The following is a 15,646-nucleotide window of genomic DNA, read 5'->3' as shown; positions in this document are numbered from 1 at the left end:
TTATGTCATTAATGACTCACCCTCATGTCATTCCAAACCCGTAAGACCTCCGTTCATCTTAAGAACACAATTTAAGATATTTTAGATTTAGTCTGTTGACGTACGATGCTGCCGACGTGTTATCTTTGTCATTGGGCACACCAGAAAACATGTCAGCAGCGTCGTGCGTCAACAGTCACAGAAGTCACACTCGCAACAGACCCTGAATAGTGGACAATGCTGAATAAAGTCGTAATTATTCTTATTTTTGGACCAAAATGTATTTTCGATGCTTCAAAAAATTCTAACTGACCCTCTGATGTCACATGGACTACTTTGAAGATGTTTTTCTTACCTTTCTGGACATGGACAGTATACCGTACACACAGCTTCAATGGAGGGACTAAGAGCTCTCGGACTAAATCTAAAATATCTTAAACTGTGTTCCGAAGATGAACGGAGGTCTTACGGGTTTGGAACGACATGAGGGTGAGTCATTAATGACATCATTTTCATTTTTGGATGAACTAACCCTTTAAGTTAAGTTTAACTGTAGGATAGATCAACCTCGATTCAGAATTCATGAACGCGTCGTGAACTGCTATTAAAAACATTTAAGACCAATCTGCCTAATGCTTTCTCTTTTACTAAATGAACACATACAATCATGGTGTATTTTTGAAAACCTCTAGCAGCTAGCCTGCACAAACCTTGAGAACTACCTGAATATAAACAACCTACAGAGGTTAACTCATTACATCTCTGAAAACAAGCAGTCCTTTGCATGTCAAGACACCATCATCATCATCTATAATCCTATCTGCAGTAACAGCATTCTAATATTGCATAACAACACTAAGAATCCTAAAAATAATCATTTTTGCCCCACAAACCATGCCCCTCAACACATTTTTGACTGATTGAAGTACTGTCCCACATTAGGCTTATTTACTGTCCCACTTTTCGAAACCATATTTCCTAAAGTGGGGCAGTAGTAAATTTGATTTAAATATAAAGTACATAGTTTATACATACAAAGTTATACTATTTTTTAATGGACAAACATTTAATAAGCACATTAGGCCAAAAAGTAGATTGTTTTGTTTAAAATGAATTTATATTAATGTGGCAAGGTGGGTGACGTAGTTCAGTTTCATTGGCTCATTGGTGCATGGTTGTCACCCACCATAGCCTATTGGAGGTGGCGCTGATGGTATTTTAAGGCTGGAGTTAGATCGCCTGGGGTGCGTCACGACTGGGACCGCCCATACTGAGTGCGCCGGTGCAGACGTGCATTTTATGCCCGGTTGGGTCACAGGCTGTCCACTGCATGTCAGGTATGTGCGTGATTCCTTTTTTTTTTTTTTTTTACCTACTGTTATTTTGGCGTCGGGTGATTACTTATCTGTTTAACTCTTAGCCATGAAATCAGTGAAAAGTCTTCCTGCATGTTAATTCATTATGAGCTGTGAGCGACTATACACTTCATGTGGCACGAGGAATTGCTTTGGGTAAGCGTGATCAATCTGCTTCCTCTTTTTTGCAAGACAAGTATTTAATTAAGAATTCTTCTTTTTTAGTGTGCTGAGCTGTCTCTCCCGTCGTGTTTCTTGAAGGCGGAAGTTTATACCCGTCGTTAAAGGACGATGCGCTGCTGTTTTTCTTTCCCTGCTTTTTGGGCTGGTTTACATCTAGGGCATTATTAGTGTCATCGCTCGTGCCCTGATAAGTGTTTCCACGCTAGTGTTGGGGAACTCTGATTCTGGGACCTGCTCGATTCGGACTGTTGCATTCATTTCATTTTGTGTGGTGTTGTTTATATCGTTGTTTATTAGTATTTCTATAGTGTATAATAGTGTTTTGTATACTTTCAATATTTTAAGTTTGATATTGTAATAGTGGTTCTTTATAAATGTTTTTGTTTACTTTGATGGAAATATTTCCACTGTATTATTGAATTTAATTTGTTTTGGTTTATTCTAGGCACTGCTGGCCCGGGGCTGGGAGGCTAGCTAGCTAGTTTGGAGTATTACAGGTGGTGGTGCAGTTGTGTGGAGTGCAGTGCTGCTTGGATTCACCTCTGACTGTGTGTGTGTGCGTGTGTGTGTTACATGAATCCACAGATAGGGTCTTCACTCCATCTAGCCTGCCCCCTGCCACTGGAAAGCCTGTGTCTTTTTTATTATTATTTTTTTGTTTATTCTTTTGTTGTATTTTCAAATTGATATTTTTATTTTGTCCAGTACACAGAGTTTCTGATTGTGACAGTGTTTGATGGTGACCTGACAATTGACATTGATTATCATTGAACGTTTTAACTAATTATGGTGATTTGAATAAAGTCTTTTGTACATTGTTCACACGCCTCTCTCGGATTACTTCAGCCTACGGACCTGTGTCCCTTATTTTTGGTTATTTCCCCGTTTCTTTACGGGGTGGCGTAGTCGGATTGTATTTGGGTGCGTTCAAACTTACTTCCAACGTTCTCCCCCCTCCTTCAGCATTGCCACATTTGTGGCGTAGTCGGCAGGGTATTTAGGTGTGTTCAAACTTACTTCCAACGTTCCCCCCCTCCTTCAGCATTGCCACATTTGTGGCATAGTCGGCAGGGTTGGCTTTCTTTTTCGGGAGAGACGTGTACATGTATATGGTTTGCTTTGTGTCTGTTGCTTGTTTTTTTCCCCTAGGACTGAGTTTGTGGTGAAAACATTAAGACGAAGGAAAAACAGCAGCGTATGTCCAGTGAGCACTTTTCTCTTGTGGTAAGTGAGATTTGTAGTTAAATATGGAGGAAGAGTTGCGAGAATTAAGAGAAATAGTAACTCAGTTGAGAGCAGACAATGACAGATTGCGGCAGGAGCAATCATCTGCTCATCCGGGTCCTAGTGGGCCGCCGGCTATGGCTTCTGGCCCCCCTCTTTCCACTCCACAGTCAAGTAATGAGGGCGTTGCCCCACTAGAGAGGTACGTTTTTGTACCACGAGATTGAAGGTGCCCAAAATTTAGTGGCAGGTCTAGTCTTAATATTGAGGAGTGGATTGAGGAGGCCCAGGCTTGTATGCAGGCCCGTTATATGTCTGCATCTGATAAAGCATTCTTCCTCTTTGACCGTTTGGAGGGAGAAGCAAGGGAAGAGATTCGCTACCACCCCGATGATGAACGTAATGATCCAGTAAAAATGATTTCGGTGCTTAGGGAGTTGTATGGTTGCTCACGGTCATATGTTTCTTTGCAGGAGGCTTTCTTCTCTAGGAGGCAGCAGGAGGGGGAGTCTTTGTTGGAGTTTTCCCTCGCTCTGATCGGCCTCCTGGAGCGAGTGAAGCAAAAGTCGCCTTATGCCATGCCAAATTTTCAAGTTTTGTTGCGTGATCAGTTTATTGAGCACGTGAATGATAATTCTCTTCGACGAGAGCTTAAACAGTTGGTACGAAGTCAACCTACTCTGACTCTTTTAGACGTACGTTGTGAGGCACTTCGGTGGGAACGGGAGGGCATGCTAGGGGTTTCAAGGGGTCGTAGTCATTCGCTCCCTTCTGCATATGGTATTCAGTATGGGGTGCGGAGTGAGCCTCGTGAGAACACCGTGAGGTCTTCTCAGGATTCCGAATTGGGGGAAGTTAAAGAAATGTTGCGGTTGCAGCAAGAACAAATTAGTAAACTGACTCAAAGTATCGCCTGGTTACAGGCCCCTCAACCCCGTAGTCAATCCCCTCGTCGTAATCAGATTGTGTGCCGTAGATGTCAGAAATCGGGCCACTTCGCTAGGGAGTGTGATGGAGAACGCGTACTTACCCGTTTCCCTTCAAGTGCTTCATCACTAATGGTTAGTGTACAGCCTGACTCAACTATGTCATCGGGAAACTAATTCCCACCGTGTTGCAGAGCCAAGGCATGGTTGGGGAAGAAAATGGCTCCAGTACTATTTTATCCCATTTGATGTCATCATGCCCACACCTGCTTGTCCATATGGGTAGTGTTCCAGTGCCCTGCTTAGTGGACACAGGATCAATGGTATCTACCATTACCGAAAGCAGTTACCAAACTCATTTCCAATCATGGGGCGTAGACCGTTTAAAGTCGTGCCATTGGCTCCAACTTCGTGCAGCCAATGGCTTGTCAATTCCCTATATTGGCTACATGGAATTGGACATTGAGATGTGTAACCGTTTGATTTCTAAGTGTGGGATCTTGGTGGTCAGGGATCCTCCAGGGGGCATCTGTACTCAAGTTCCTGGAGTACTGGGAATGAATGTTCTAAGTCGATGCTACCGGGAGCTCTTTGGACAGTATGGCCCTGGCTTATTTGATTGTCCCTGTTCCGTGGAGGCCCCAAAATTGTCTTACAGGCATTACAACATTGCCATCTAGTGGGAGACCAGTCTTCTGTGGTGCGTATTGGTAGGGCTAAATTGCGGGGTCGTAAGTTGTGTCGCATTCCAGGTGGTATGCTGAAGCTAGTGCCTGCTTCTTGTTCCTAACAATATGCGGATGGAACCGTGTTGTTCGAGCCTCCAGTGTCTGGACTGCCAGCTGGCCTGCTAGCCTCGCCTGTGCTGGTTAGAGTGGTTCGGGGTACAGTTTATTTGCCCATGGTTAATGTGGGGACCGCAGATGTAATGTTGGACGCAGGTGCGACATTGGGAACACTTAATAGTGTTCAAGTGGTAAGCCTGCCAGCTGGGATAACTGAGGTAGAGCCAATGAGGGTCTTAGTGCGTTCTCAGGTTGCGGAAATAGTTGCACCAGTTCAAGAACCGATTGATGCAGTTGATCTTTCAGTCCTGTCTCAGAGAGAGCAGGGTGAGGTCAGGGCATTGCTGAAGCGATATCAATCTGCGTTCTCAGCTCATGACGGTGATCTGGGTTGCACCAATTTGATTTTGCATGAGATACCACTGTTGGATACTGTGCCCGTTCGTCAGAGGTATAGGCGGATTCCGCCTTCAGAATATGAGGTCGTGAAATCTCATATTAACCAGCTATTAGAAACCAACGTGATCCGAGAAAGCTGTAGCCCGTATACATCACCCATTGCGCTGGTTAGGAAAAAGGACGGTAGTCTACGCATGTGCGTTGACCACCGTCAGCTAAATGCTTAAACAAGAAAGGATGCTTTTCCCCTCCCGTGCATTGAGGAGTCGCTAGATTTCTTGACGGGGGCTGGATGGTTGTCCACCATGGATTTGGCTAGTGGCTATAACCAGGTCCCCGTCAATGAAAAAGACAGATCGAAGACCGCATTTTGTACATCATTTGGCCTATTTGAATTTAACCGTATGCGCTTTGGGCTCTGTAATGCTCCAAGCACCTTCCAGCGTCTGATGGAACGGATGTTTGGAGACCAACAGGGTAGCTCGTTACTGCTGTCTCTAGATGATATTGTAGTATTCTCCTCTTCTGTTTCGCAGCATCTTGAGTGTTTGGAGGTTGTGCTGGGTCGCTTGGAGCGTGAGGGTTTAAAGGCCAAATTGGCAAAATGCGCGTTCTTCCAGAAAGAGGTCAAGTATCTTGGTCACGTGATTTTGGCTCAGGGCGTATCCACAGATTCCAGCAAGATAGAGGCGGTGTCACAGTGGCGGTGTCCTACCGGGGCATCAGAACTGCGCTCATTCTTGGGGTTTGCCAGTTATTACCGCCGTTTCGTCCAGGGATTAGCGAAACTGGCAGCCCCACTGCACCGTGTGGTGGCTGAGTGTACTACTGGTAGGCCCCGGGTACGGGCTGGTAAGAGCTTTGCTGATGCCTGGTCGGAACAGTGCCAACAGAGCTTCGACGAATTAAAGGTGAGGCTTACAACAGCACCGGTGTTGGCATACGCAGATTTCTCCCTACCTTTTATCCTGGAGGTGGACGCTAGTTATGGTGGTTTGGGAGCAGTCCTCTCTCAGGAGCAGAATGGGAGAGTAAGACCTATTGCGTATGCCAGCCGCAGTCTTAGGCCCACTGAGCGCAACATGGTTAACTATAGCTCCATGAAATTTCGCGAATATCTGTTAGGGCACAAGTGTATCGTTTACACTGACAATTATCCTCTTAGCCATCTGTCGACCGCTAAGCTTGCTGCTACTGAGCAACGCTGGACTGCCCAGCTGGCAGCGTTTGATTTTACCATCAGGTATCGCTCGGGTAGGAGCAATAGAAATGCAGATGCCCTCTCCAGACAGGACCCCTCTGGGCAGTGTGAGATGAATGCACTCTTGTTGGGAACTGAAGTGCCAGCCACTGTTAAACAGGTGTTTGTGGCAGAATCGCGTCCACAAGCAACTCAAGCTGTAGTCTCCGTGTTGCCTGGTTTTGAGGGCGACATGGGCGCTTGTCAGCTAGCCGACCCCGTAATTGGTCAGATTCTAAAGTTTTGGAGACAAGGCGTTCCCCCTTCCCCAGCAGAGCGGAGACAGCTGCCCTCGTGTTACTCCGCCAATGGGATCGGCTGGTGGATAGAGCGGGTGTATTGCATCGCCATGTCTTTCGCCCAGATGGAGGTGAGGAGGGTTTTCAGTTGGTTCTTCCAATTACTTTGCGACGTGAGGTCTTGGCCCAGGTTCATCAAGGGCATGGGCACCAGGGCATTGACCGCACCACTGAGTTGTTTCAACAGCGCTGTTATTGGCCAGGCCTTACAGCTGATGTAGCTCAGTGGTGCCGTGAATGTGAGAGATGCCCGGCTGCCAAGGACACCCAGCCTATAGTTCAGAGTTTTATGGGTCACCTCTTGGCAGAAAGGCCAAATCAGATCTTGGCCATCGATTTCACCTTGCTTGAGCCCTCACGTTCGGGAATTGAGAACGTATTGGTAATGACTGACGTCTTTACTAAATTTACGCAGGCAGTCCCTACCCGGAACCAGCGAGCTGAAACTGTAGCCCAGGTACTTGTGTCTGAGTGGTCTTGTAAGATTGGCGTTCCTGCCCGCATCCACTCAGACCAAGGCCGTAGTTTGAATCCTCCCTTATCCAGCAGTTGTGTCGCTTATTCCAGGTGGAGAAGTCTCGCACTACCCCATGGCATCCTGCCGGCAATGGGCAGTGTGAGCGCTTTAACAGGACCCTGCACAATCTCCTGCGTACCCTGCCTAGTTCACGGAAGGATGACTGGGTCTCTGCATTGCCCCAACTACTCTTCTGTTATAACACTACTCCCCATCAGGTGACTGGAGAGTCTCCCTATTTTCTCATGTTTGGACAGAAACCACGACTACCTGTAGATTTTCTGTTGGGTCGTGGTCAGGAGAGGGGTCCTGATAGTGTTAACAGTTGGGTGTTGGAGCATCAGACGAGACTGCAGAACAGCTGCGTCTAGCTGCAGAGCGCCGCAAGGAGATGCATGACTCTCGTGTCCGGGACACACCCTTGAGTGAAGGCCAGTTAGTCTATTTCCGTAACTATGGTCTAACAGGACCATTGGAGGGCAGTGGTGTATCAGGAACTGAAAGCACCTGGAATAGGAGGCTCAGTATACACCATTGCACCGGTCAACGATGTGAGTAGGGTGAGGCATGTTCATCGCTCCCTGTTGAAGGCCAGAATAGGGCGGGAGCCCTTGGCACAACCACCCCCCCCCCCCCCCCCAGAGAATAGGGAGTCGGTTGGCGAGGAACCACTGTTGGAGGATCCTTCCTCATTGGAGGAAGTTGACCTTTTTAGGATCGTACCTGAGACTTTGCCGGCTGCTATGGAGTCAGGGAGTCAGGGCCCCGTTTTGGCAGACTCCAGTTCACTAGAGCCTGTAGTGGATGTGGAGGTTGAGGCTCCTGTGGTTCCTGGACCATCAGGGCAGGGCGCCGTAAGTCAATTACCCTTGACTGATTTTGGTCCCTTTGGTCCATCTTATGTGAATGGGGCAGTGAGGCGTACTAGGCGAACTACTGCTGGTCATCATTCTAATCGTAACCATCTTCCTAGGGCTGTAGGGAGGGTGGCAGGTTTAGAGGCTGTTGAGGCCTCAACCGGTTCTATATCCGCATTGTTTAGACCTTGGGATTAGTGTTATTGGAATAATCATCGGGGCGACGATTCAAGAGCTGGGGGAAGATTGTGGCAAGGTGGGTGACGTAGTTCAGTTTCATTGGCTCATTGGTGCATGATTGTCACCCACCATAGCCTATTGGAGGTGGCGCTGATGGTATTTTAAGGCTGGAGTTAGATCGCCTGGGGTGCGTCACGACTGGGACCGCCCATACTGAGTGCGCCGGTGCAGACGTGCATTTTATGCCCGGTTGGGTCACAGGCTGTCCACTGCATGTCAGGTATGTGCGTGATTCCTTGTTTTGTTTTTTTACCTACTGTTATTTTGGCGTCGGGTGATTACTTATCTGTTTAACTCTTAGCCATGAAATCAGTGAAAAGTCTTCCTGCATGTTAATTCATTATGAGCTGTGAGCGACTACACACTTCATGTGGCACGAGGAATTGCTTTGGGTAAGCGTGATCAATCTGCTTCCTCTTTTTCGCAAGACAAGTATTTAATTAAGAATTCTTCTTTCTTAGTGTGCTGAGCTGTCTCTCCCGTCGTGTTTCTTGAAGGCGGAAGTTTATACCCGTCGTTAAAGGAGGATGCGCTGCTGTTTTTCTTTCCCTGCTTTTTGGGCTGGTTTACATCTAGGGCATTATTAGTGTCATCGCTCGTGCCCTGATAAGTGTTTCCACGCTAGTGTTGGGGAACTCTGATTCTGGGACCTGCTCGATTCGGACTGTTGCATTCATTTCATTTTGTGTGGTGTTGATTATATCGTTGTTTATTAGTATTCTGTTTTGTATACTTTCAATATTTTAAGTTTGATATTGTAATAGTGGTTCTTTATAAATGTTTTTGTTTACTTTGATGGAAATATTTCCACTGTATTATTGAATTTAATTTGTTTTGGTTTATTCTAGGCACTGCTGGCCCGGGGCTGGGAGGCTAGCTAGCTAGTTTGGAGTATTACAGGTGGTGGTGCAGTTGTGTGGAGTGCAGTGGTGCTTGGATTCACCTCTGACTGTGTGTGTGTGTGCGCGCGTGTGTGTGTTACACGAATCCACAGATAGGGTCTTCACTCCATCTAGCCTGCCCCCTGCCACTGGAAAGCCTGTGTCTTTTTTATTATTATTTTTTTTGTTTATTCTTTTGTTGTATTTTCAAATTGATATTTTTATTTTGTCCAGTACACAGAGTTTCTGATTGTGACAGTGTTTGATGGTGACCTGACAATTGACATTGATTATCATTGAACGTTTTAACTAATTATGGTGATTTGAATAAAGTCTTTTGTACATTGTTCACACGCCTCTCTCGGATTACTTCAGCCTTCGAACCTGTGTCCCTTATTTTTGGTTATTTCCCCGTTTCTTTACGGGGTGGCGTAGTCGGCAGGGTATTTAGGTGTGTTCAAACTTACTTCCAACGTCCCCCCCCTCCTTCAGCATTGCCACATTAATATCAAACTCTATGTCACTGACCTTTGAGTGGTCTTCACACTACGTGCTTCTAGTTTTATGATTCCTCCACCCTCATTTATGAGTGTACTGTACATTTGAGTGGTGATGTTATTTTGATCACGACACCACAGCTGTGTAGTGTTAACTCTCCAATTCGTTAACATGGATGCGTAAAAAAAACGCATAACGTACTACGCACTGCTGACGGAGTATGTGTAAAACAGTTTTTTTTACCCTGCTACGCAGTCCCAGATCAATCATAATGATGAATCATGTGTTTTTTTCTGAGGTTCTAGAAACAGGCAGAGATTGTAGATTTAGAAGGGTCAGTTTTTCGTTGTCAGAGATGAGCTTGTGTAGCCTATAGATTGTTGTTACATGCATAATGCTGTTAAATTGCTTTGGGGGTGTTTCTCACCCTTACGAAATCATTGGTTTAGAGCAGGCTTATTAATAATGAGGTATGCAGAACGACACAGGAAATGATGTCACGAGCCTGGTTATGAGGAACTGGTTTATACAAACAAGTAGGATAAACAACACATACCAGTCTAGCTATTCAAAGAGATCGCAGTCAACACAAAAATGATGAAATGGTGAGTATATTTTTAGTCATTCCTCAACTTTTTAAAACAATGTTTAATCTGTGTGAAATCTGTTGACACTGTTCGCACTAAACATTTCAGGAGGTTGCTGTCTGTTCTGCTTTTTGTCCTGTTCATGACTGGATTGTGTAATGGGTGCCTAGGGCCAGGGGGTGAGTCCAAAACACAAGTCACGCATTTGCTCTTTTTTAATGTTTTAACTAACGAATTGTGTCAATTAGAAAATATTTTGACACTAAGTATTCTATTTAGGAGATTATAGCTTCAGATTACGCCTAACAGAAAAGTGTATCGAAACTGAAAGAGGACGTGCCAAGATCCCCTGTGCGTTTTCTGCGCCAATGAGAGCGCTGTCCGGCCGACAGGTCTGGTTCAGAGGCAGTCCCGAATTCCCCCTCAGCCCCGCCGAGGTGCAGAAGAAGCCTGGACTGATGAGACCGATGATCTCCACGGAATCAGAATGCAGTGTTGTTTTGCGGAACACGCGGGACACCCCTGAGGAGTACGGCTTCATGTTAGAATGGGGAGCGAACGAAAGACACATTTTTCCTGATAGGGTTAAAGTGTCCCCATGTCTTGGTATGTAAGTGGAAACTTAAGAAAAAAAGTACTACTACTACTGTAGTAGTATTAATTTAAAAAATTATAATCTTGCCTTAATAATTATGGTAGCCTGTCAGAGTTTTTATTGACATTTTAAATATTCACATCGATTTTTATTGTTATATTTTATTAAATATGTTTATGTCAGCTGACTTGATTGCATTAATTCTTCATTTAAAACTCTTAGCCATTTGTATTTCACTATATTAAATTATGTAATTTATTATTATTACATTTTTATGTTATTCTTTGGGTATTTTATTGGTATTTCGAATTCAGTTTGAAGGCAAGACACAACAGGCTAAATCATGTTTTTGTTTTTTTCATGCAATGGTCAATTTTTAGTTATTCTGGTCTACAGTCTCCACTTCAGCAGCACATCAGAATTTACAGTTATATTCCTGTCTATATTCTGAAAGTTTTTACAGAGGTTTCGTTCAAATAACATTAACCTGATTTATGTAATACTGTATTCCTAAAAATATGGTGTATGGTTGTGTACAGTATTTCTTAGATTGGAGTGATGACACATTTCCAAATTCCCCTCTGTAAAAACCTTTAACGCTAATTTGAAACAAGAATTTTAAATCTGGCTTTATCTAGTTTTCAGATTACTGTTTGAAATCTATTCAAATGTGTGCATATTTATTTGGTGCATCATTTACATATTTAGAAGCAACATTTCAGAAAACTTGCAATACAAAACAATTGTTTTTAAGTAATATGATAAATCAACTGGGGGAAACACAATGATATCTAAAATGTAAATCCCTAATCACCTGCAGTGTTTTGCCTTAATGTTGCATATTTAGTGTTGTTTACATGATTAAGTGTTATGCTATAAACTTTTTATGTCTTTATTTTTCTCTAGTGAAAGTGGAGCTGACTCCAAGCACTTACTCGGCGAACCTTCTAGCTGGAAAGGAGACTTTTTTAAACTGTAGCCTTTCGAAGCACTGCCCTGGTATTGATCCAAAAATAACCTGGAAAGGGTTCATCTCAACACCAATATTAATGCAAAAATCTAAAAAAGAAATGCATGAATATTCAGGGTATTCTGAAAGGCTCCTTTATACGCCTGTACCTGAGGATCATCAAGCAGAGATCACATGTGAAGCAATGTTTGGGAACAATCAGAGTGCAAGTGCTAAAACAGTTTTGACGGTTCACTGTGAGTTATATTTCACATAATAATTAATCACACTGAAAAGCTTTTGATAACTCTTGCTGATAGTGTTTCATAATTGTGTATCTTGCAGATCATCCTCAGATACTGACCAGCTCTGCATGCTCTCTGCAACAGGATCAGCTCACTTGTGTGTGTGTCAGTCAAGGAGTGCCTTCGCCTGATATTCACTGGCCTCTGCTACAAAACAAACCGCATCTTACTGAAAGCAGCGCATCATATGTCACTGTAAGGAGCACCTTCACAATGACTGTTGTGAACTTCACAAGTAACAGCACTGTCATGTGTGTCAGCAGAAACTACCTTGGTCAGACAAATATGACTCTTCCAGTCAACATCACTGAAGGTGAGCTGATTTAAATGTCAGTAAGGTAACATTACCTAGCTGGAAAACAGGAGGAAAAACACATTTTGCATTTCACTTTTTTAATTAAATGATACTGTACTTGTACTGTACTGCTTGATCTACTATAGTATAGTATATGTGACAGTAAAAGTGACTTATATATATATATATGTATGAATATAGTGCTCGATTTTAAATGTATTTTGTCACATAGGTTTTACAAATGCATATAAGTGGACAATCAATGGCCTGCTGATTGCATTATTCATTATACTGGCATTCTGTGTGATTTGTTTTTGGTAAGTAGTCTTAATCAATTGGTTAACTGTTTATTACATCTTTTTAATTATATCATACAGGGCTGACACTAAAAAATCAATGCATGGTTTCTATTACTAGTTTTCATTCCAAGTATTGAATGCTTTTCATCATTCCCAAAGATAACTGCCCACTTCGACATAACCACGTATTGCTGTTTCTGCAGGATTAAAGCTAAATACCTAAAACTAACAGAGGTGCCCTACAGCTCACTGGAAAAGACAGCAGAGACAATGAACACTGAAAACAACATAAAAACACCATGAACACTCGAATGGTTTTCTTTGAGCAGCAAAACAGCAATGATTGCACATTTATACTGAAATTTGCAGAGATCCACTTAACACGGATTTATAAAAGGCACTTCATTTCTTACATTTTAAAAATTTGTTTAGCTCTTTACTTCTTTAAAATGGTCATGACCTCTTGGTATTTTCAAAAGAGCCTACCTTTTTTTAAATGACTAATGCTATTCTATTTGTTTTCTGAGCTTTAGACTGATGGAGTAATTTCTTATGACTGGTTGAGAAATATATATATAAAAAATAATAATTAAAAAAAAGTTAAGTTAAATTCTCAGGGGCAGCAGTGCTGTGTGAAATGTACCATTGATATGTGTTAAAAATTTGTGCTATTTGGAAATTGTTCCTTTTACGGTGTCCCAAGAATAATTTCTTAAGATGCATATCCTGTGTTCATGACCCCTCTGTATGCATATACATCCATAAACACTCTAGAAACCAAAGGACTGAGACAAAGCGTGTATTTATTATCACTTAAGTGAGCTGAAGAACATTTGGGGCAGGAAAATGAGAATCTTATTTCTTGGTCTCTTCTTCCTTGGAAAGAGTTTTAATGAACTCCTCTTTCTTAGCCTGAAGTCTCTCCTCACGACGTTTACGTGCCTCACGAGTCTTTGTACGACGAGCCTCTGCCTGGTCACTGCAGGGTGAAGGGACACAGATTAGCATTGGAGTAAGACCATGTTTTATCACATTTACAGCCAATTGCCATGGAAAAAAAAAAAAAGTTTTTCTCTCAATTCTTAAGATTTGTGATAAAATGTGATGAGGCAGCTGGATCAGTATAATGATGCAGTGCACACTGGGTAATGTCATTTGGACACTTACGACAAGAGCTTCTTGCGGGCCTTGTCTGCCTTGAGCTTGTGTATGTGCTCCATTAGGATACGTTTGTTCTTGAACACGTTACCCTTTGCCCTCAGATACAAACTGTGGTACCTGAAGGAGAAATAGTTAAACATTTATTAATTTGTTGATCAACACTTTCAGACTGCATGTTATTAACGAAAATTGATCTTGCCAAATCAAGATGTTCAAAATAATCATAAAAATCCTGCTATATAGTTAGAGAATCACTACATATACAAACACATACACACATAAAAAACTTTTGGGGTAGTGTGTGTAATTACAATGAAAACACAAGCTCACATGTGCCTGTCGATCTTCTTGGCCTCTCTGTAACGTCTCAGAAGTCGTCTCAGAATACGCATGCGTCTCATCCAGCACAGCTTCTCAGGCATACGAGCATTAGCCGTACCCTTTCTCTTACCTGCATGCAAACAAAACCGATCACAACACAGCCAGAAAATAGCTCAAGAATGATTACCCACTTTCTAGTGCCCTAGATTCCAGAACAACTTTTTCCCCATTAATTTAAAATTCCCTTTGGATTGCCAAAACTGTTGTCATGTCAGTAGCAACTAATGACCAAATGCCATTTAAGTGGTACACACCAACACCCATGTGACGACCCTTTCGCCGTGCCAGGGTATTCTTGCGGCATCGAGCACGAGAGTGAACGGTTACAGGCTTCTTGATGATTAACCCATCCTTCACCAACTTGCGAATCTGCTGCCCTATAAGTTCAAAAGGAAGTAAATTACTACTCCATGGTAAAAACGGTGTTTGCACCAATGCAGAGAAAAGTATTGAAGGTGGTCCTAATTACTTACGAGAATTGGCATTGGCAATCTCATTGGTTTCATTTGGGTCCAACCACACTTTCTTCTTGCCACAGCGCAAAACGCTGGACGCCAACCTCTTCTGAAGCCTGAGCATGCTGGAGGAAAAGAAAGGGGGACCGTTTTTCTTTTCTCTTTATAGACTCGCTACAGCATTGTTTACACAAGTACAAAATAATTGCATCTACTATTTTATTAATATAAAGATGAGGCCAAAATGCCGTTAATCTGCTCTTGTTTTTAGGATAAGCAGACCATCGAAGTGACCCTAGTCTATCCTGGGCATAATTGATCATGTGGAGCACGTCTGATAACCGGCCTACTCAAACCGCATTAACGTACACCAAATGGACTTTGGCCGACTCGGATAAACAAAAATAAAACAGTGATGTAAAACATGACCACATAAAAATAAAGTACCACAAAATGAGAAACGTTTGCGATAATCGCTTTACTGAATACTATTTAATATAATCTCGGCGTTACGTTGTTTGCAAATCACAAGACACAACATGGCGATTTTACCCAAATAGCATCGTTACACCATAAATCGTCCTCAGACGTTAAATAAATTGTTTTAAAAAAAGTGTAAGAATCGTCTACCTAAACATATAACATTTTTCCGCGTTAGATTCATTAGAAAAATCGAGGATTACACGTGTAAAGAAAATTTACCTCATGGCTGCTACTCAGCGGAAGTTAAAAGAGGCTGTCAATGCCGGAGACTTTGCGATTATAAGGTTATATCACGGGGAGAGGGGGGGATCACGCCATAGGTAATCAACTACTATAAGATTACTACAAAAGTAGATGATTATAAAGGCGATAAATGTACATATTAACTGCACAATCAGTACTTTAAACAGTTATAGTATAACTTCATCACGTAAGAGTATTAATATGTATTTAGAACATGATATGCCTACCTCGACAACAGGAATGGTACGGTCCTCGCTTGTGCTTGTGTAGGGCAGGCAGTGCTAATTGTAGGCTAGTTTTAGCGTGCTGTTTCATTGAAGAGGCCACACGGGGACAGTGTTCTGCCTGCTGAAAGACGATAACTTGTGGATTCTGTAGTACTGTAGTAGTGAATTCATATTTACATGCAGACAGTTTGGTGGTGCAATAATAAATGTTAAGTGCAGTATTAGCGAGACACATTTCTCTAGAATTTTCTAAAATACTCTAAGTCTGTGTATGGCTTGCGTC

General features: G+C 42.8%; 2 protein-coding genes and 1 long non-coding RNA gene across 3 annotated transcripts; 2 read left to right on the top strand and 1 right to left on the bottom strand.

Moving 5' to 3' along the window:
• The first annotated feature begins 1,170 nt into the window (after positions 1-1,170).
• LOC132148578 (uncharacterized) lies at positions 1,171-2,314 on the top strand. The gene is made up of 3 exons (XR_009434938.1): positions 1,171-1,316; positions 1,400-1,490; positions 1,963-2,314. It is a non-coding gene; the product is annotated as an uncharacterized LOC132148578 (long non-coding RNA).
• A 7,530-nt stretch (positions 2,315-9,844) lies between these two features.
• bckdhbl (branched chain keto acid dehydrogenase E1 subunit beta, like) lies at positions 9,845-12,725 on the top strand. The gene is made up of 7 exons (XM_059557914.1): positions 9,845-9,988; positions 10,079-10,149; positions 10,250-10,576; positions 11,472-11,771; positions 11,860-12,132; positions 12,347-12,431; positions 12,617-12,725. Exons 1-7 carry the CDS (start codon positions 9,978-9,980, stop codon positions 12,714-12,716), a joined length of 1,167 nt encoding a protein of 388 aa, XP_059413897.1. The 5' UTR covers positions 9,845-9,977; the 3' UTR covers positions 12,717-12,725.
• A 471-nt stretch (positions 12,726-13,196) lies between these two features.
• Positions 13,197-15,160, bottom strand: LOC132149024 (large ribosomal subunit protein eL19-like). The gene is made up of 6 exons (XM_059557915.1): positions 15,113-15,160; positions 14,429-14,535; positions 14,210-14,332; positions 13,905-14,025; positions 13,581-13,691; positions 13,197-13,392 (listed from the first exon to the last, which is right to left on the bottom strand). Exons 1-6 carry the CDS (start codon positions 15,115-15,117, stop codon positions 13,269-13,271), a joined length of 591 nt encoding a protein of 196 aa, XP_059413898.1. The 5' UTR covers positions 15,118-15,160; the 3' UTR covers positions 13,197-13,268.
• Between the last annotated feature and the right edge of the window lie 486 nt (positions 15,161-15,646).

The sequence above is a fragment of the Carassius carassius genome, chromosome 9 (assembly GCF_963082965.1).
Source record: "Carassius carassius chromosome 9, fCarCar2.1, whole genome shotgun sequence".
NCBI classification, from domain to species: domain Eukaryota; kingdom Metazoa; phylum Chordata; class Actinopteri; order Cypriniformes; family Cyprinidae; genus Carassius; species Carassius carassius.
The sequence above is the reverse complement of the archived record's forward strand: the minus strand, read 5'-3'. Positions and strand labels throughout refer to the sequence as shown.

Coding starts and splice junctions, on each gene's coding strand:
- bckdhbl (XM_059557914.1), top strand. Junction 11,772..11,859: donor AACAGTTTTGACGGTTCACT/GTGAGTTATATT, acceptor TGTATCTTGCAG/ATCATCCTCAGATACTGACC. Junction 12,432..12,616: donor TTCTGTGTGATTTGTTTTTG/GTAAGTAGTCTT, acceptor CTGTTTCTGCAG/GATTAAAGCTAAATACCTAA.
- LOC132149024 (XM_059557915.1), bottom strand. Junction 13,692..13,904: donor AAGAAGATCGACAGGCACAT/GTGAGCTTGTGT, acceptor TTTCTCCTTCAG/GTACCACAGTTTGTATCTGA. Junction 13,393..13,580: donor GCCCGCAAGAAGCTCTTGTC/GTAAGTGTCCAA, acceptor TTCACCCTGCAG/TGACCAGGCAGAGGCTCGTC.